This window comes from Toxotes jaculatrix, chromosome 7 (assembly GCF_017976425.1).
Source record: "Toxotes jaculatrix isolate fToxJac2 chromosome 7, fToxJac2.pri, whole genome shotgun sequence".
Lineage (NCBI taxonomy): Eukaryota > Metazoa > Chordata > Actinopteri > Toxotidae > Toxotes > Toxotes jaculatrix.
Window position 1 is genome coordinate 20,772,643 of NC_054400.1, and position 20,296 is coordinate 20,792,938.

At 41.1% G+C, this 20,296-nt stretch overlaps 1 protein-coding gene across 1 annotated transcript; it reads right to left on the minus strand.

Moving 5' to 3' along the window:
* Window positions 1-257: 257 nt before the first annotated feature.
* ncs1b (neuronal calcium sensor 1b) lies at window positions 258-15,955 on the minus strand. Its single transcript, XM_041042198.1, has 10 exons — window positions 15,845-15,955; window positions 15,008-15,128; window positions 13,800-13,942; window positions 10,428-10,452; window positions 5,731-5,869; window positions 3,533-3,611; window positions 2,947-3,035; window positions 2,794-2,871; window positions 2,090-2,197; window positions 258-1,616 (listed from the first exon to the last, which is right to left on the minus strand). Exons 3-9 carry the CDS (start codon window positions 13,861-13,863, stop codon window positions 2,099-2,101), a joined length of 573 nt encoding a protein of 190 aa, XP_040898132.1. The 5' UTR covers window positions 13,864-13,942; window positions 15,008-15,128; window positions 15,845-15,955; the 3' UTR covers window positions 258-1,616; window positions 2,090-2,098.
* Between the last annotated feature and the right edge of the window lie 4,341 nt (window positions 15,956-20,296).

Consider the following 20,296-nt stretch of genomic DNA (forward strand, 5'->3'; position numbering starts at 1 on the left):
AGCAAGATGGCATGTACGACTCTGTGTTTCTAAGCAATAACAGGCATTAAAGCTTGACATAAAACTGTTCTGTATTAGTGTAGTGGCTCAGTGAAATATTGGATTGATAGTGTTTGGAAGTTTAAATACCATGCAACAGGAAGTGTGCGTTTTTGAATAATTTTAGTTTAGTTTAACATTTTACAAATAGACATTTGAGCAACAGTCATTCCACAAAGCAGCTCTTTAAATTATCAAAAAAAACAAACCCCAAAACAGTTAAATACAAAATTAAACACATTTTCTATCCATTCCAGACTAAGAATACAGTAACAGAAAAGTTTGCCACTTAAATGCATTTTATTCTGTGCTCTTATACTGTTAATCAACAGGTAAATGACATTTATCATTTAGTAAATTATCATTTGCATAAGGCATAAAATCAGTGAAGCTGATAAAACATCTTAATGCTCTAACTAAAATAATCCAAGAATGAAAAAAAAAAAAAAAACAGCATCGTCACATGCTCTGGCCTCACACAGGACAAATACAAAGTGGACAATTGCAACCACAGAGCTCGCAAAAGCTTTACAACCAGAATTGATGTCTGTTTGTGCCTCTCAATGACCAGGTCTTTGTGTGTGCTGAGGGTGGGGAACGATGCTCTAAAAAGAAATAATGAGCCTCAATTCAGATGTAAGCTGTGAGAAGTCACTGTGTTGCTTGGTCATGTCGTTCAGGATGTGGCAGTGCAACACTGCAGACACTAGACGCTCCTGCTAACGGGGAAGTGAGAACACAATAGGATGCACAGACTGCAAACATAGTAAAATAACCCATAGAAAAGCCCCCGCTCCTTCAACACTCTTCTTCAAATACAAACCCTGTTCTCTGAGGAAAAAGGAAACTTCAAAATGTGAGAAAAGAAAAGCCATTCCCACAATAATAATGAAAAATACAGTGCAATACATTTCAACACCTTTGATAAAAAATAAAACTCCATTCCATATTTATGAGTAAATTCCCATAAACGCAGCAAAGCAGAAAATAAATTACCATTATATTTACATTATTCAATATTCAATATACACTATACTGCTTTGTAACTTTAAGCTAGTGTTCACGTTATCACCTTCTAATACATTTTTCCAGATTTTTTCCCGGGTTTACAGTCTCTCTGTGTGGTGATGAAGCAGCAGCACAGTTCCTCTGAGCTCTTCTTGTGTATCCCCTGGTTTACAGCATGTGAACAAGACGCACACTAATATCTCAGAGTGAATTCAGTTTCTTGGACTGTCCGTGGGGACACCACAACACTGCGCTTGCAGAAATGCTCGTACACAGTCCACAACACTCAAGGGCGCACGCGGCGCCACATAGCTGTAGAAGCACAGATAAATGACTGAGGGATTTGCTGACATGTTTGAATTCTCTGTCACATCAGAGGATATATTTCTTCACAATCCTTAGTGGAAATGTAGACGAACAGCTACTTGACACAGATGCCGTACGGCCGTGCGACAAAAGTTTGCGGTCCGTTTCTGGGTGAGCAAGTTAAATGTGGCCTCCTCCTGTTTACAGGTGTGATGGTGTTGGATTGGCGTGTCACGCGCAGGAGGATGCTGAGTTGTGTCCATCTGAGAAGTTGTAAGAGTGAACACCATTTGAATAGAGGACATGAAGTGACGTCATGATACCTGGCTGTGCTCAGAGCATGCAAGACAACCACTGTACAGAGCGTCTGCATTACTAAAATATGTCTTCACAAGCTCGCTTCACAGTTGACAAAACGCTGAGCAGGATGTCAGCAACAATTGGCAGCGGCTGGTGCATTACAATAGGCAGCGAGTGGAGACGGCTGTCTCGCTCTTCACTCAGCACTGCAAGACTATTTGATTGCCAGCAAACAAGTGGGCTATTTGAATAATTCATAAGAACAAACTGAGAGCAGAAAGCAGCTTCTTTATTTTGGTTTCAGGCTACTGACGGAATTTCCTCTGTTTTATTTTTTGCTCTGATGAATTAAGAATTACACAGTATTATCTTGGAGCTGAAATGTGACCTGGGATTGAGAGGCATGCACGTACTAGCTCATTAATAACCCACTGACCTTACAGTCCTACACGAGTCCATCGTAGAGGGACAGCGCCTGAACAATAGAGGGGTCTGCCTTTGAGCCCTCCTGAAACTCCTGCAGCGTCAGCTTCCCATCTGCATTCTGAAAGAAGAATATGACACAAAATGAAACTGAAGCCTGTTAATGCTTTATCACAAAGTTACCAGAAGGGGGCAAAAGAGGTTCTCAAGCTAAATCATGCGACTCCCGTTTTATGCTGCTGGACTGATCTTTGGTTCAGTGCACTTGGATGGTAGCCACTCTCTGCCAATACAAATCACTAAGTGCTGCTGTGCTGCAAAGCTAAGCCAATGGGCTGATCTTGGCAGTAGTGGGCTGACAAACACGCCCATGCAGGCTGCGTCTCATCTTTCACATTGAAGATGAGAGAGTCTTGGGACTGAGGGAGTGGGCATAGCACCGAGGGTTAGTGGTGGAGGACACAGTATATGATGTTTATAGACTGCAGGCCGCGTTAGTGACGCTGTGATGGCTGCAGCTTACAGCTCTAAACTTAACAGTGTCCATGTCAAAGCCCTGAGGGTGGGCAGATTCAGTCCTCTTGATGGTTAACTAATAATCATTACTGCTCTTGTATCAGTGTCAGGCAAAGTTTGATGTTAAACTGTAGAAAGTGGCATCAAATGGTACAACAAGTAGTGTACTATACAATGTTATTTCAATATGAAACTTCTAACCTTGTCCATCATCGCAAAAATACGGTCCACTCGTTTTTCTGGTGTGTTTTCTTCCTCTGGCAGCTCCACAGTGTTCCCCTAAGATATGCAATCATTACACTTTGTACAATTAAAAAATCGAGGTATAAACTTCTAAAGATTCATAAAACTTACCACCATCTGATATATAGCATCTACGATGTTCAGCATCTCATCGCGGGTAATGTAGCCATCGTTATCAAGGTCATATAATTTAAAAGCCCCTGTGTGGAGAAAGATGTTAAAATATGTGGGTTTTACTGCAGCAAGGGAGAGATTCACAGCTATTTCTGGTACATGAACTCATACTGAGATCAGAAAGCTACTTTCATCTCAAAATGTAAAACAGAAGATTATAGTAAAATATATATTTTCATGGATTACAAAGCACATATTGTTTCATGTCTTTGATAATGGTGAAATGGAGACAGACAGCAGCCTTTCATTCAGTTCAAAAGGCCAAACTGGTAACCAGATATACATAATGATGATACTTTGTTATAGATTTGAAAAACTATGGTTAAAGGTAAAGTCTAAGTTTTTCTGAAGAGCTCTATTTTCAAGACAAGGTTTGGTCATGACCCCCAACTTGCAGAAGCCTGCTGTATCTTGCTAATCTTTTATTTGCTGTTCTCAAACAACCCACCAGTTTTCTTTCATAGTCAATCCTAAATCCTGCTATTTAAATTTAAAAAAAGAAGAGAAAGGTACATCATCTTACATCTCAACTTCTCATCCAGAGTTCCCCGAGAAGTCACTGACAAGGCCTGAATGAACTCAGAGAACTCGATGCGTCCATCCTACAGAGTGACAAAAGGGAGAGGGACAGAGATTTTTCTTCACACTTGCTGTAGCTGTACTTTCATGAACTCCTTGCTGTTCTTTCATGATGTCCTTGCTGTATTGCTGAAAACGGGGCCAGACGTTTGCTCCAAGTCAGCTGCTATTTTTTGCCCTGCACCTGGCTCTCTCCTGAGGCAGAAATATGTCACCTCTGGTCATTAGTAAGATGGATGCGACTGGCTCACAGTCTAAAAGTTACAGTGCACAGACACACAAACGTATATTTGGGATGAAGATGTTTCACATTTTTCCAATGATTCCACATCATGAATGCGCTTGGCAGATAAATCTGTCCGACAAGGTAGAAAATGTTCCACTGTGACACTTCCTCTTAGCTTTGTTAGAATCCCATGTACTGAATCTTATCACTGAAGCTCAAAATTTCCAATTAACCTCCCAAAACTGTGGCCTTCAGCGCTCGGCTGTGAGGCCACACACTGTGCAGCAGAGAGAGAAACGTCTGCTAACATGGAAAGTCATCAAATGTAAAACGAAAGCTCAAAGTGGCTCAAATGGCAATGATTCAGACCAGCTCATCAAGTTATTACCTCCGGCCGCGAGCAACTGCACGAGACTTACTCAAATCAAACTGTGGCGCTGCATAAAAGAAATGTTATTCACATTCTAAACGAAAACAACAGCTTGTGGACAACGGGCAATGCATATAAACTGGCTTTGGTCAATTCATATTCTCACAAGCTACTAAAGGTTTGTGTTACATCACATCCTGCTACAACAGCTGCCTACCTGTAACCGCTATGAGTCCAGCCACAGCTCTTGTTTCAGAGGAAGAGCCAAGCACTCTTCATGGCCCTGGGGTCAGCTAACTTTATCTGTACCAGACATCTGACCAGACAAACAATGCTGAAGTCATGCATTGCTGATTACATAAGTCATAAAAACTGTTAAGATCAATGCATTCTCTAACTATGGGGTGCCTTACGCTAATGAAGGTCATAGATAAACATCAGACACAGGGGTTTTCTGATCTTCCTGACACAAAGCCTCTTAACTGAAGTCAATAAACCTCCAGGGGCTCACCAACATCCCAGGAGCTGCTCATCCACAGTTAGTCTTTCTAAACACAAACTGAATAATCTTGTACAGCTGCAGTGATGTGGATTACTTCAGACAACTGTAGCTCATTACAGTTTAGCCTCATTAAAACTTGCTTTATCATCCTGTCCTCAAATCCTTAGAGGATGCCTCCACATAACAGGGGCAAGAACTTCTTTCAAAAAAATAAACAAATAAATATGTCAAAAGTAAAAATATGTATCCTTTTGAAAATGGAAATTGGCACTCAGGCTTAAAAAGTGATTTCTGGGACAAAGCTACGGGTTACAATTATATGCTACTATTGATGCTACAACTCCTCTTCAGTCCTTTACCAAGGACCCATTTTTGAGGAATGAATCATTTGTGCTGTTGAAATATTGACTGATAATGTTCAGAATGAGTTCAAAAAGTGCCTGTAGTGTTTTGTTATCAAGGTCCTGTGATATGTGCAAAAACGCATCAGAATTCTATTTGTAGCGACATTAAAGAGCTCAAAAAATTCAAGGAACAGAAAGAGGGCACTCATTACATGTTTTACATCAAATAATTTGCAGAGTAAATAACGTCCTTATTACTCTTTACTTTGATTACACTTTGGCCTAGAATTTTATTACATTTCACTGTCCAAAACAAACAAAAGGGGTTTGGATAAATAACCTTCTGTATACCAAACCTGAGAGCCGGCAGTTCTCATAAAAAAGTAAATAGGGCTCTAGAATAATAACAGCAGTAAAATGGATAGGTTTTCTACACCATGTTGCCCCCTGTGCAGCCTCTGGCAGGCCAGTGAGAAGGAACTGCTGTTCTCACAAACTGACTTGACCTGAACAAATACCCTCAGATTAGCTCTACCCTCAAACGCTGTTGCTTTTAACATAACTTCCCTTATCTTGCAGCAACCCCGGACAAACAGGCGGTCCAAAACTATTTCTCTGTCATTGTGAGGTAACAAAGGTAGCTGAATATTTGTTCTGCCTTGCAATGGGACAAACAAGGCGCGTAAATCTGAATACAAACCTTATTTTCATCAAAAACATTGAAGACGAAGGAGGCAAACTTTGTGGGATCTCCGAAAGGAAAGAACTGCTTGTATATCTTCTGAAAGCCCACAGCATCAAGCTGACCACTCGGACAATCTTTAATGAAGCCTTTGTACCTGAAAAACAAAAAACAGATGATGACTAAATGAAGACACATCCCCACTTCCACAGCAGGCATTACTGACTCAGTTTGACAGACTGTGCCAGATCAAAAAGGTAAAGAGCAAAGCTATTTGTCTCATTCACAGATAAGATGATCGCCTTAATCCAATAGCAAGCCCAGAGTGGTTAACTCTAATCAAATTACTCTAGTCCTCTTTTGATAATATGCGTAGCTGATAGATAAGTCTGAGAGCTTCCTCTCGCCCCTGGAAATGACATATCTGGAGAGGGACTTAACATCTCTATTAGCCTAAATATAGAAGCATTTCATAAGCAATTTCAAGCGCAGTCAGTCAAAGGTAGGTAGTTTCCTTGTATGTCTTCATAAAGGAACACGGCAGCCGCAGCGTCTAACTAGACTGTAACTGGTCAGGGAGTAAGAAAGAAAGTCTTAGCCTCTACAAAAATAAATGCTAGATGAAAAGCAGGAGAAGGAGGAAATGGTAGGGAAATAATAACCCTCTGTAGTTATAAAAAGCATTGCAAAAAGCTTTTGCTCTTGATCAACAACAAAAATGACGCAAGTTCACACAAGGGAGCACTGCATGTTCGCCTCTGATTCAGTTAAGGCTGTTCAAAATAAGGCAAGGCTGTAATTAAGGCCAGAGAGAGAGAGAGAGTGTGTTCTGATGAAGAATGAAGGTCAGGAAAGATCTTTTCCACTGACACTCTGGCTCCTCACTCTTCTTAAACTCTTTACTTTTAATCTGCCTGGGAGATAATGAAGCCAGCGCCATATAGTCAAAGGGAGAGACGCTTTGAGGAGCAGCTGGGAAAAAGTTCAGCAAGAAGAGAAGCGAGAAAAGAGCAGAACCATGTAATTCTCACATTTGAATTATCTAGAGATATGCAGGAAAATGAAAGCCTAGCTCTCTATAATGCAGAATACAACCTAATTGGTATTCAAAGTGCAGAACACACAATGCATATCATAATCCAAAGCTGACCCATTTCACCTGAATTCTTTAGTCATTTTTGGAATGGAATATTACATCCATTACAATGGAATATTATATCTGGAAAACAGTATAAAAGGCTGAATGATACTGTAACATACTCTATAGCTTATATATGTTGCATGACAGTATAAGCTTAAGGGAATATTTATTACAAAAAACAGGACAGAATATATCTGTCCTAACACAGCGTATTTGCACTCACACATTCCCACAGTTTGATTTGTTTTGGCAGTAGACACATATTCTTGGTGTCACAGGTGCAGCCACAGTCAACAAAAAGCTGTGATGAAATGAAAAAAAAAATCTCTCACCTTCCAAAAGAAATACCTTTATCTGATGCTTAGGTAGTTTATAAAATGTTCTTATTCAATAATTTCATGGGAGTCAAAAATCTGCCAATTTTAATTTATCGCAAAGAAGATTCTGAGTTCTGAGAGAACCTGCTGGCTGGCCGGGGCCTTTGTCTGCGTATAGCTCACCTCCCGCCCCAAAACCAGCTGGGATTAAAATGTGGTCCAGACACCCTGATGAAGACCCTGTGAGGCTGTAACTGAGATGTATTTTAAACTAATACTCTGTACTGTGGAAACATGTCTTCTGCCACTCTGAGGAAGATATCAAACTGATGTCAAGTTTGAAAGAGGTGGGTACTTATGGATAATGTAGGTGCTAAAAGGTTAAACGGATATCTCGGCGGCCGCTGTTTCGATTTTGACCAGTTTTTTTTTTTCTGTTTTTACATCTGGACTTATGGCATGTGAAAAACCTTTTACCTACCTCAATCACAATGCAACTCAACCACCAACTGTTCTGTTGGAGGCACAGGTGTGTTATGTTAATAACAGCTGATATAGCCTCAAGCTTCAAGCAGAGATTGGGAGTGGGTTAAACAGATCTGGTAAGCTCACTACTTTCTAACTCAAAGCCCCCAGATTTTTTTTTTCAGATTTTCTAACTTGTGACAATCACCAAGTGACACTGACTCAACTGGCATTACTCAAGGCAGTTTATCAGATTTCACACAGCTTCCTGCCACAAAAGGATTTGTAGAACTTTTTTTCACACATGTATGCAGACCTGTAAACAGAGTGTGATTTGTAAGGGGCAGTTCAGTTTCCCTTAGTGATTGGTGATGGGCTATTCTAAAGAACACTTTTTAATTTAAAAAATAAATTCATATCCATTATAAAAACTTAACCACATCATACACTGATGTGTATCATCTGATATTCACTATAGTTCAGCATACTTTAATTTAATTTCCAATGAAGTTTAAAACTTAATGTTAGATTTACTCTTAGTGTTGTATTTTTGTTATCTTTCAGATGTAAAATGTCTCTTAGTCACAACTCTTTATTAACCAAATTTAAGGGAATCTAATAAAAAAAAAATGTAGTAATGTTACGTGTTTAAGTTAAAAAACAAATATTAGCTGAAACTCTGAAATATCGACTTCAAAAACTGATCAGACTTTAGTGAAAATCTTACCTATGCACTTTGAGTGAATTTATCACAGGCCTGCCTATGATAAATGATGTCATAGTATAATAAAATAATAATAATGTTATTATGTATGTATAAATGTTATTTTCCCTCTTCAGCCAGTCGATAGTCACATGAATTTGCTTTACGAGGCATGGATTGCCTGTATAAGGCTGACTACTGCATTTACCATATTACCAGTGCAGTTACATAAGCAGGACACACACATACAGTACAATGGTAAAGTAGATGCAGTAAGCAAAGTACCGGTGTGTGTATGTTTGCCCAGTGTCAGCTATTCATCAGTCACAATCTGAATCAGCTTCATTTGCTAAGAACACATCATGTACCAGAGGTCTGACTTAGTGACACTGGTGCTAAGACACATACACAGTCTGACTGTACTTGAAGTAGTGTAATAATGTAACTACACACTGCACTTGCAGGGACATAGCAGACGTGACATTGTGCATCAGACCCCACTAGGGAGCCAGCATGAAGATAAAGTATTTATTACTGGCACTGGCTCCCACTCCTTGGCATCTACCACGGTGGCTCGCGAAAGAGTTGTGCAGGATGTTTCTCTTGCTCCTTCCTAGCTGGCAGGAACATCACTGCGCTATGGCATTTTGTTATTGATTTCAGGTGAGCCTCAGGCATACTAATGATGTTCCCTTAGAGGAGAATTAGAAAGGGGAACAAATTTAATGCACAACACAGGCATTTATCTAACCCTGCTAATTCTTCTGTGTCTGTGCCTGTGCTCTAATTACACGCCATCTGGCATTTCCCCTGGTAAAATTCCCTCTCATCCCTCACACTCAGCCGTGTTGATTGCTGCTGATCTTCAAGTGAGGACTCATGCAAAGTTTCCCGTGAAAGACAGTGAGAGTGATGGTGAGCTAGCTGGCTGCACAGCCGTGGGGGTGGAGGTTTAAGAGGGGTGGGGGGTATTCCGCCCCAGTGCACTCAGGCAGCCCCAGAGACAGGCCGGCTTGGAGACTCTGGACCTGCCAGTGCCCAGTGATACCTAATGCTGCTGCTGCTCCCGCTGCTGCTGTGTGGCTGTGAACGTGCCCTGGCCCCTTCCCCTCGAAAACTCCTTAACAGAGGACATGAACAGCGGCTAGCTCTTGAGGCAGGGCTCTTTTCATGCATGCGGAATTAAATCGTGAAATGTAAAACCAATGCAGGATAACTGAAGTGTGAACATGGAAGAGTGATCACTTTATTACAGGGCTACCTCCTCTGACATACACTACTCTTTGTTTTTCATTTCCAAACAAACAATAGGCCAACAGCAGGATGCAGCAAACAAAAGCGGTGACTACGCTCATGCTCGAATCATCTCTGTAATAAAGATGCATTGTCTCTTATCCGTTCGCCAGCGGCTACCAAATTGTGCCTCCAGAAAAAACAATGATCACTCTCACCACAGCACTGTGACTTATCCTGGCCCAAGGAGTCTCTGTTTCAGGAATATGTTTCACTTTGATGTGTGTAAGTACATGTTGCGACACGGTGAGTACATGCTGGGAACAGACAAAGGCTAGACCTCTGCAAGATGATGCTGGTGTGGGTCACGCTGATTAATAGGTACAGAATCTGACAGAAAGGATTACTAATCTGCAGCCTCGCCGAGGCTCTGTGGCTATGTAGTCATTAAGTGCCTGAGAGTGAAACAACCTTGTGCCCCCGCCATTCTTCTGTTATCAGACATCCCTTTTTGCCAATAGAGCAAAAAGGTTGTCCAGGAATGCATCATGGAAATGTCAGTATCAGTGTTATCAGCCTCCAAAGTCACTCAGTATCAGTAAAGCTTCAAAGTCGTTCTATTTTCAGAATGCATCTGTCTTCAGGGTAGCGTGAGGAAGATGCCTTCAAATCAACTTTTAAACCAATGTAAATACACTGGGCAACATATATCAATGCGGCTTTTGCAAGTGAGTCAAGAGAGGACCCCCGATTCCTGTGAAATGTGCAAGTAAAGACACATTCGCAAATATATATATATATATAATAAATATATATATAATAAAACTCCCATTAAAAAATGAATGCATATACTTACCACTGCTGCACCTCTTTCTCCGTAACTGTAAGAGAAGCACAGAGTTGTGTTAGTTTAGAGAAAAACTTTGGTTGTCCTAGAAAAAAACAACACAGGAGCCAAGTCGTAACATCATTAATCATCTTGGCCCCATCCTTTCTTACACACATCTTCTGGCTTGACCAAAAATATTCAAGTGTCAACAGGCAATAATTGGGAAACAGCCAAGTTTAGTTGAGTGTAGAACTCATCAGTTCTAGCATGCTATCAGAGGAGATGAATAATCATTTCTCCTGTCCAGCATCATAGAGGACAAGTGGGAGTAAGCCCCAGGGAGCCACAAAAAGACAAACAAGGCTGAGGGAACGAGGGTCGGCCACAGATTTAAGAAAGAGAACAGTTTAGGAGGCGGGATGTGTTATCATGCCCACACGAGCACCATTATCTGCCAGTATCTAATCAACCAATCCCTCATGGCTCTCTCTTGTCTCTTTACTTTCTCTCAAGTAGCCTAAACAATTTTCAGCCTCTTGGCCTCTGAGGTTTCAAATGAAAACAAGGGCTGAAAATCAATAGCATTACTTTAACCAGGTGGTCCTCTGAGAGAAACTTTCTGAATTCATGTTACTGTAAGTCTGAGAGTATATGCCATCTACCACCACTGGTGTTGGGCCAGAGGCAAAGCAAGACTACAAATAGCTAGTTAGTTAATTGATAATTTCATCTACAGTAATGTTTAACCTTGAGCAACTCATAGTCACGGTTACTACAGAGGTACCAGGAAAACAAATTAAGCAATGAGCTTCAAGCTTGGGCATACACTTGCTACAGTTAAGATGTTTTTGGGAGAATCAAATTATCATTATCCAACAGCCTCATGTTACTAGAGACTGATCAACTAACAAAAAATATAGTTATGACAGGGTTAAAAAGGGATTTTTGTTAACACTTTACCAAGAGATTTACTCCATAATGAGACTAGTGCAGTGCTGGGGCAGAATTATACGGAGGCTATCAATAAGGAGGCCAGGAAAGGTAGCCCTCGTCTGAATGTATCTCAGCCTCAATTTGTTCTGCTCAGCGTTTCACCAAGAAACCCATCATGTGACCCTTTCCTGGGCAATAAATGTCAGGGTCAATCTCACGACTTTCAGCCAAGCCAAGCTACCATTAAATTGGCCTCAAAAGTCAATGTAGTCAAAAATTGAGGCAATTTACCATGGCTATGATTTAATAAAATTTTTATTACATAACTCAGTCAGAGGCAGTGGGCATTAATGCAATCAGCCAATTGCAGGAGAGTGCAGGGCCCATTCAGCCAGTTGGCCCTGCAGGGTATGCTAGAACACACCCAGCTTGCAGTCTGTCACTGTGAGCCTCTTCATGGCTTTGACAACTTACAAAATCATCATGTTATTACAAGGGCCTAGCCTACATCCTGCAGACATTTTAATAGGACTGCTGGTCTTTCTATGTAATGTAGGAACAGACATTAGGAAAATCATTTCTGGGTTAAATTAAGATCACTAAAGTACAGGTGAGTTTGCAACCATTTGCCACAGTTTTCACTGAGAACGGGAAAAACACTGGCTAGCCAGGGCCTTAACACAGGTTAATGTTGTCTTTGGCCATGAAAGTGTTTTATTGAAAATATAAGGTGATGATTTTCTTATGGAGATGCCTGCATTTACAAACGTACAACAAAGCAGAAGACAGACATCAACAGATATTCCTTTGAATTTAAACAGGCTTTATTTATGGCCTGGCCTTGGTGGTTGCTTGTCAACACACAGGGCATTATTTGCAGTGAAAAAAACATCCCGCTTCTTCTACCACTGAAACAAAAAGACACATAAGCGCAGTGAAATTTACTAAGTCCCCAATCTGTCAAGAACCAAAGGAAAGCATTGACTAAAATGGCAGACACAGCTTCTCACGGGAGAGCAGGAGAAAGAGGCGACAGGATGAAGGAAAGCAGAAATGATAGAGTCTCAAGTCAAGCAACAACAGAACAAGGGAGAATGATCACACTGGGAGAGCAAGCATGATGCCCCTCTCAGCGATGCTAACCAGATAAGATCCTAATTATACTATTCCATTCCCTGCTCAAAGAGGGCAATTAGGGGATAAAGCAAGAGAGACAGGGTGAAAGGGTAAGAGAGAAAGAGAGAGAGGGAGAAAGACAGAGAGAGCGAGAGAGAGAGAGAGAGAGAGAGAGAGAGAGAGAGAGGGAGAGAGAGAGAGGGGAGTGAGTAAAGGACAGCGGCAAGCAACCCAGCCCAGCAAGAAGCCCAATCTTCCTCCACAGCAATTTCCTGCCACAACAGCCTTCCTTGGTTCTGCTGTGGAGAGTCTCACCACACAAATAACACTGTCATTAAGCAGCCAATGGATGTCAACTCCCACCCACACCTGCACACTGTACTGCTCAGATAATAACAATAATAATAATAACACTGTGCTCCAGAAATAACACACACGATTAATAATAGAGTCTTCCGAGCAAACATCACTGTGATAATTATAAATGTGATCTCCGCTCTCCAAATTTGATTGAAGAATATGGAGGGGAAAAAAAATCATTTTTTTTTTTCGTTCAGCAGGACATCATCAATAGATGAGTTAACTCGAGCAAGGTGAGAAAAGAGAGTGCTGTCAATCTGCAATGTCCTGGTAAGTCGAGAGAAACAACAAGTATCCATGTACTTGCAATGGTGTGGACAGGCTTCAGGTTTGGGTCATTCCCTCCTGTGATCTCACCATTTCTGTGAGTCTCCTCTGCAGGAATTCCAGTTATAGTTGTGGCATGTACGGCAACGAATGAATTAATGTAGAATCTCTTTATACTTTATCAATTTATCTGTCTGTGTATAAATTTGTAAAATGTTTACACATGCAGAGCGTCCGTGAACTGCATATAAAACCACATCCGCATCTCTAAAACCCCCAACTAGATAGCTGATACAAACTCAGCATCTCCATATTCATAAATCCCTTCAGCGTGACTTAAAGATGCTGATTACAACTTTTGCCAGACCTTAACCAATCACAATTTGCTACACAACATTTAAATGCAAATTTAAATCAAACGGGGAGCTTATTCCCAGTTATCATTTAGTTGTAGCTGTGTTCTGTCAATAATGAGAAACTGGTCTAGAATCCCAATGCATCAAAACAGGCAGGGCTGATTTACTGTACAGCCTGTATAGAACACAGTGGGTGGAAAATATGATTTTAAAACTGCAGCTATCAAATATAATATAAGGTATTCCTATCACATACTGTATATTATTTTACCTATGGCCAGAGTATTCCTGAATTCATATACAGACCAGATGAAAACAGTTTGTGCAGGGTTCCTTTTGTAATGACAATCCAAAAATAGGTACTCACAGTAGGTTTTCCTTGTCAGCTCCTCCACCACCTCTGGCTTGAGCTTACTGTTTGATTTACCCATGATCTTCAGCTCTCCTCCACACCTCCAAATCCACCTTGGCACGCAGCACCTGTTACTACCTCCTCTCCAGTCTGCTCCTCTGCCAAAAACATACAACAGACATGGGCCAGTTTAGGTGCAATAACACCGGTGAAGTAAGAGAAACACGCCTGTGTTTTGTTTTGGTTTGGATTAAAAAAAAAAAAAAAAAAAAAAAAAAAAGAAAGAAAGAAAGAAAGAAAGAAAGTAACTCCCATTCAAGCTAAATGAGTCTATCCCTCTGTGTGGTTCACTCTAGCTGTGGTCATGATCTGCTCAGTCATCAGCCCTGGCACTCCAGAGAGACAAGTCAAACCCCAGGGGCCCTGTGAAGAGGGGCCGGCAGGTTGTTGATCTGTTCGAGTGCTGCTGAGTGCCTATGTGTCCACCTCATTTCTTCACAGCAGTCCGTGGGCGAGGAGTGGCGTTTGGATGCGTTGCTACCTTCGTCCTTGGATACAAGAGTCACTCAGTGGCTGGGTTAAGCACGCTCACTCCCTCACAGTCATTCTCCGTTCTTTTCACTCCTCCCCACCCCTCCTTTTCCCACCACTATCTCTATTGCTCTGGGTAAGTTACTGTAGAAAAGAATCCTCCCTCTTGACAGCTGAGATAAGGAGGTGTGTAAACTAAAATACAGCGAACAGAGCTTGCCTTGGATGCACCTCACTGCACTTTGCACTCACTCAAAGTATCAACTCTAATCCGTGGTATGTATACAGACACAACAGTTTAAGAAAAAGTAAAAAGTCCTCAGTAATAATTTACGGAAAGCAAGAGGGAAGCCAGGTCTCTACATAGTTCTACAGTTCTAGATGCCAGCTGAAGAGCAAAAAAGGGATCTGGTCTTGCTCTTAAAATAAGCATGTGCGCTGTCTACCAAGCTTATAGGCGGATTTGAAGAGTGACAGTTTTCTTTTCTCCTCCATTCTGACTCATAATGCTCCCTCCTTCCTGTCCTCACGACAGCATGGTATGGTGATTTCCTCCTCTCTGTCACAGCAGACAGGAGATGAGGAATAATGGAATTTCTTTGTATCACAGGCCTGGCGTTGGCATGCATTGATGCCTAACCACAGAAGCTGTCTGAACCACAAAACAGAAAACTGCTGTATGCACCAGGCACCTTCACTGCAAACATCTGTTCTTCGTGTCCATGGCCGGTGATGTCCTTCTGAGGGATGCCACGCTGGTAATCACCATGTTGTGTTTGCTCAAGCCTTGTGGTCCTGGGTGTTTCTTAGACTCTATGAAAACAAACAGAGGGAGAGCAGTTACAAAGGGAACGAAAGGCATTTGCTATGTTTCAGCGGAGATGGACTGTGTTGTCACCTAGAGCCACAGACGCATGAGCACTTGACTGGAAAAACACTCAAAACAGAAAACGACCTTTCTGCTGTCTGCCAGAAGCTGCTGAATGCAGCCAGCAGGCAGAGAGGCACGATGTGGAGCGAGCAGAGTGTCGCTAATGGAAGTGCAGCGGCTAGTTTATGTAAGTATCATGCTTTAAATTAGCGCAATTAAATGACAAGCAAATCAACTGTGGCGTTAAGTCTATTGTGAAAACAGGTGGCTGGGATATAACAACACAACTAATACAGACACACACAAATTCATAACAAACGAGTGGCTGAATTAACACACATGGGATTGCACTTTGTTTCCATACACTCATATCTATATATGTATATTTTTGGTTGACAGGAGTGAGAAACGCATTTAGTGGCGGCAGCAGCAGGTGGGATGTTGCCTGGCAGTACCATAGCAACACACAGTTATGGCTACAGTACAACAGCTACAGTGCGGGAAGCTTGCTAGTCATTGTGTTCGCACCCCTTGGTACCCACGCTGTTTCTTGTAACTACTTGACAAAAGAAAAAATAAATTAAAAAACAAAAACAGGGAGGAAAAAACACATAAAAGCTTTGCCATGTAAAGCGACTTCGGGGGGGGGGGTGTTTACCTGAGCTCCGGGAGCGTTAAGTCGCCGTCCAGACGAACGGTCCCAACGCAGACAGGCGCTGTCCACTGTTGTCTTCCTCTGCCGAGTTCCGGAGCGAGCGACTCGCTGCTGCGTGGATGGCCGTCTGTGCTGCTCTGATGCCGCCGTCAGGGAGTGACGTTGCTGCTGGCCCCGACCAACTCCGCTCAGTGCCAGACACACTGACGTCGCGGCACCATTGGCCGCACACTAACTCTTTGTGTGCTTTAAGAGAATTTACACGTGTCAATTCGAGTAAACTGAAGGATTAGTCTGCACGGGCTCACTTTCTGACCCACACTGACATTTTCGGGAAAGAGTATAAAGGCAGATATGGCACTTTTAGGAAGCTCGTATGCCCACTTCTGCTCTAAGTCAACACTGAGGAAGCGAATGACTTGGGCGGTGCTGGGTGGTTTAAATTGCTCATAAATAGCTACTTTCTGTTTTAGATCATGTACTTTAGCTTTTATAGGCTAATAGCTGAAACAGTATGTGTAATTAATTGTTTTTATCAATGTCAAGCCTATCTTGATTTCCAAACAGGCTATCCTTATTAGGCTATGTGGCAAGGGCAGTATTAAGGGGCCTAATGTCAAACTTGCCTGTTTTTGCTTTCCTGATTGGACGGTATATATATATATTTAATGAGTTTACATGGTGTTTAATCTATAATTAAAAATTAAAATTCATGCAACAGAAGCTGAGATATTCTGACTTTTAGTCCTTAGTAAATGTGCATAACTCCAAAAAGACTACCACTCCCATAATGCAACTTAATGCCATTTTTTTTTTCCAATTGGCTCTGTCTGGTAGATGCTCATGTCTTTCCCCAAGGTCTTAACACAGAGTTTCTGTTAAGAACTTGAAGTTTCAAGCCTTTAGGGTTATTTTGTGTTCAGAGCTTCATTCAGAACCACAATGGACATTATACAACTGTCTTCAAAGGCTTTGTAGAACTCTGCATAACAAGTAAACTACTTGGAGTGACCCTCCAAGTAGTCTAAAGTTATTTCAGAGTTTTGCTATATTAAAAAAATTGCCAGGTATATTGTAAGTTTGAGACTAGAAAATATGACTAAAAGCTTGAGAGTGGGATGTCAAACCGAGAGAGCATACCAGCAAAACTCAGGTTAAGTCTGTCCAAACATAGCCTGCTAGAATTACTGATTTGGAGAGCAGGAAGGCCAGCTGAGAAACTGTGCAATATTGGAGTGAGGAAAAATAATTTCATATATATATATACTGCCATATTTGCTAAAGGAGAGGGACAGAAATTCAAAGAGGTCTGAAGCAAAAGATTAATGTTCTGCAGTCTTCACATGTATTGATTGCTTATTAAGCTACATGAAAGATGCAAGGACGAGTCATTTTTTCCACAAGCCTCAATTTATCATTCATTGCTCATGCATCTTACTCATGTTACTTAAGCTTGGGTTCAGTCAGAGCTTTCCATGTGTGGCTTATTGAAATTCAGCTCCCATCCTTTAGCACGCCAACAGATGTTCAGTTATAGGATTTGTCCATTAACAACTGCTAACACCATCATTCTATAGTCCAATAGGAGCTTTCTGCTCATTCATAGGAGGGTTGGACCTAAATGTAAGCTGTCTGACTTGGCCAGCTTAGTATTCAGTGCCCTTCCCTGCAGTCCCTTATTGCAGTCAACTACAGTTACAGTAGTCTCATAGGAATTGATGGAACAAGGCACAGAGCACAATGGCCAAAGTAAAACGGGGTAAATCAGTGGAAGATTTCTCATCTTTGTACGCTGTAGACCTGAGAGCAGGTGGATCTTGATTAAAGGCTTGATTCTTTTTAGAAACATAATTTGTCGTCAGCATTGTGGGTTGTAGTCAGAGACAGAGGGTGAACTGACCTGAGCTCAGACTACACACTTTATTTGCAGAGCACAGTTTACAACCACTCATTTAGTCCAACATAAATTGTAATTCAACAAATTCTGATTAGTTCAGTGTCATCAAACAAATAAACTGTGTGCTACAAAAGAAAGGGGGTGTTTTGAATGGAGTGTGCATTGATTAAAGGTGTTCTCTGATACAATTTCCTTTTACATTAGTGTTTTTTTTAAATTGGACACAATTTCTATTTCTTTTTGTTTACCGCTGCATCGCTGATACAAGCCACAGGGGAAATAGGTTTTAGGTTATCCCTCTCTTATGAATAACAAAGCAGTGTTTCTAGAGACATCTAGACTGAAGTATGTCATACTGCATCTCACTCCCATTCTTCTTTGCTTAGCATGTGATAGTCATTCACATTAAAAAGTATATGATTTCCATTTCAGAGTAATGCAGAGCCTAAAATGCTCACAGTCATTTCTCCTTTTCCTCCTTATCACACAAACGCACACTACAAAAGCACTTACCCTGAAAACAATCCTGTGTAATTACTTGCAGATATTTGTCCATTTATCAGAAACCATACACCATGATCATTAAATCATCATCATTAGTGCAGGGGCATCATTAAATGCCCCTGCAGCGTCTTCACATCACTCTGATATGCTGACATATGTTAAAACAGCTGGGGGACTACTGGAAGGAAACCACTGCTTGGAAAATATCTGTATATTTTTGTAGTGCCACTGAATTTCAGCACCACCAGTATCGCATTACATGCTGGAAAGCCATCATCTCGGGGCTGACAATATTCCATCAGCAAAATATTTGTCTTAATTAGCAGAAAGACTCCATCAGCAGGAGGAATTATCCTTCAGTTTACAGATTTTCTTACATTACAACTTGAAGACAGAGTCGCTCGTAAACAAAGCACATAACGAATGAGACAAACATCCATATATTTGAAAATCGGATGTTATGAGGCCATTTGGTGGGGATATTTTTATGTTTGGCTGTAACTTTGATTCAACATCTGATCCATCACTCTGGCAGTTTTATAAATAGTCACACACCAAACTTTGAACAGAAAGCAGCTTCAATGAGTCAGACAGGAAAGGTGTGCTAGATTTAACCAAGGCCCTCTGGTTATAATAACAATTGATAGGCTGCACAATAAAAAAAAAAAAAGTCATGGTCAAGGCAAGAAATTAAATTATTTTACTGCTCAGCCTGTCAAGCATGTGCTTAGAAAACAAGGTTCCCATGCTAGCTCCGGAAACTAATATGCTTAATCCTGTCAAACAAATAGAACAACATTATTGTATTGATGCTTATCCTCTATACAGTATCCAAACATAAAGACTTTTAGGTGATTGGCTGTCATAAACAGGCAGGCGAACGTTTATAGTTTTTGCACACATGAATCTTTTACAGTAGCGTGACAGATGGAGGGAATGACAAGCAGATGAACGCGAATCCTTTTATGTACAAGCCAGAGCCGCTCTACATAAATGCATCTCAAAATGAAACGCTGAGAGGTTGGGCTTCTTAATACAAAGTCTAGTTAACCAAATGTCACATTAATGTGACAAGTAACACACCACTCGGAGGGTTCTGTAGGGTATTAATTATAGATTTTAACAATAAAATTAGAAGAAACAGAACGACAAAAATGTGACTGCATCTATCAAACAGAATAACAGAGATTGTGAGTTTTCTGTGTTTAACTTTGGTCCATGAACAACATCCTCTTTCTTCAGTAACTGCAACCAAACAACATTTTCCCGAGGCATCATCTGTTGTGCCCACTTGAGTATCCCATATGGCTAGATATATATAATTTAGGACATCATAAATATACAATCCCTACCCTCTTCTGAACAGACATGGGTATGAGGGATCCAACAACACTTATCACAGTCTGTTGTGCTCGGTAAATCCAGCAGGGCATTGAGGTTTTAGAGGAGTAGCGATGCTGGTGTAATGCCTGTGACACCCAGCTGTTAATTCAGACTGACAACGGGCAGATATCTGGCAGACTAATGGCAGATGGGCTTGAATCCTAGCTTTATGGAGATAAACTATACCCCCTCAGGAGGGAAGGGGATGGAGGGTGGGTGGGCGGTGGGGTTAAACACTTTCTTTCTGCAGTATGATGAAGCATTTTAGAGTTTATCGGAAGGGCAGGACACATTCTTGTTACTGCTGGACATTTGTGTCATTATCATAGCAGGAGGAAAGGGTCCCCCATCAAGCAATAAGGGGGAATCAACAGAGCAAACCTGCACAATGTCAGAAGTGGGACACAATCCGTAGGCCCTCGTTTTACTGCATTTATACTATCAGCATAGGGATATATTTCAAATTACTTCCTTGCCACTAAATCATATATTTAAAAAAAAAAAAATCACTACTATTAGGTGAAACCAGAGGGAAGAGGCTTTCATCTGACCCAGTTTTAGTAGTAAAGGAAAATACCCACAGGAATAAGCTTGTCATTTCTAGCTTTACCATTGTTGTTGTATTATTACCAGTGTGAATCTCCTGTCTTCCAAATAAGCAATTTAGAATT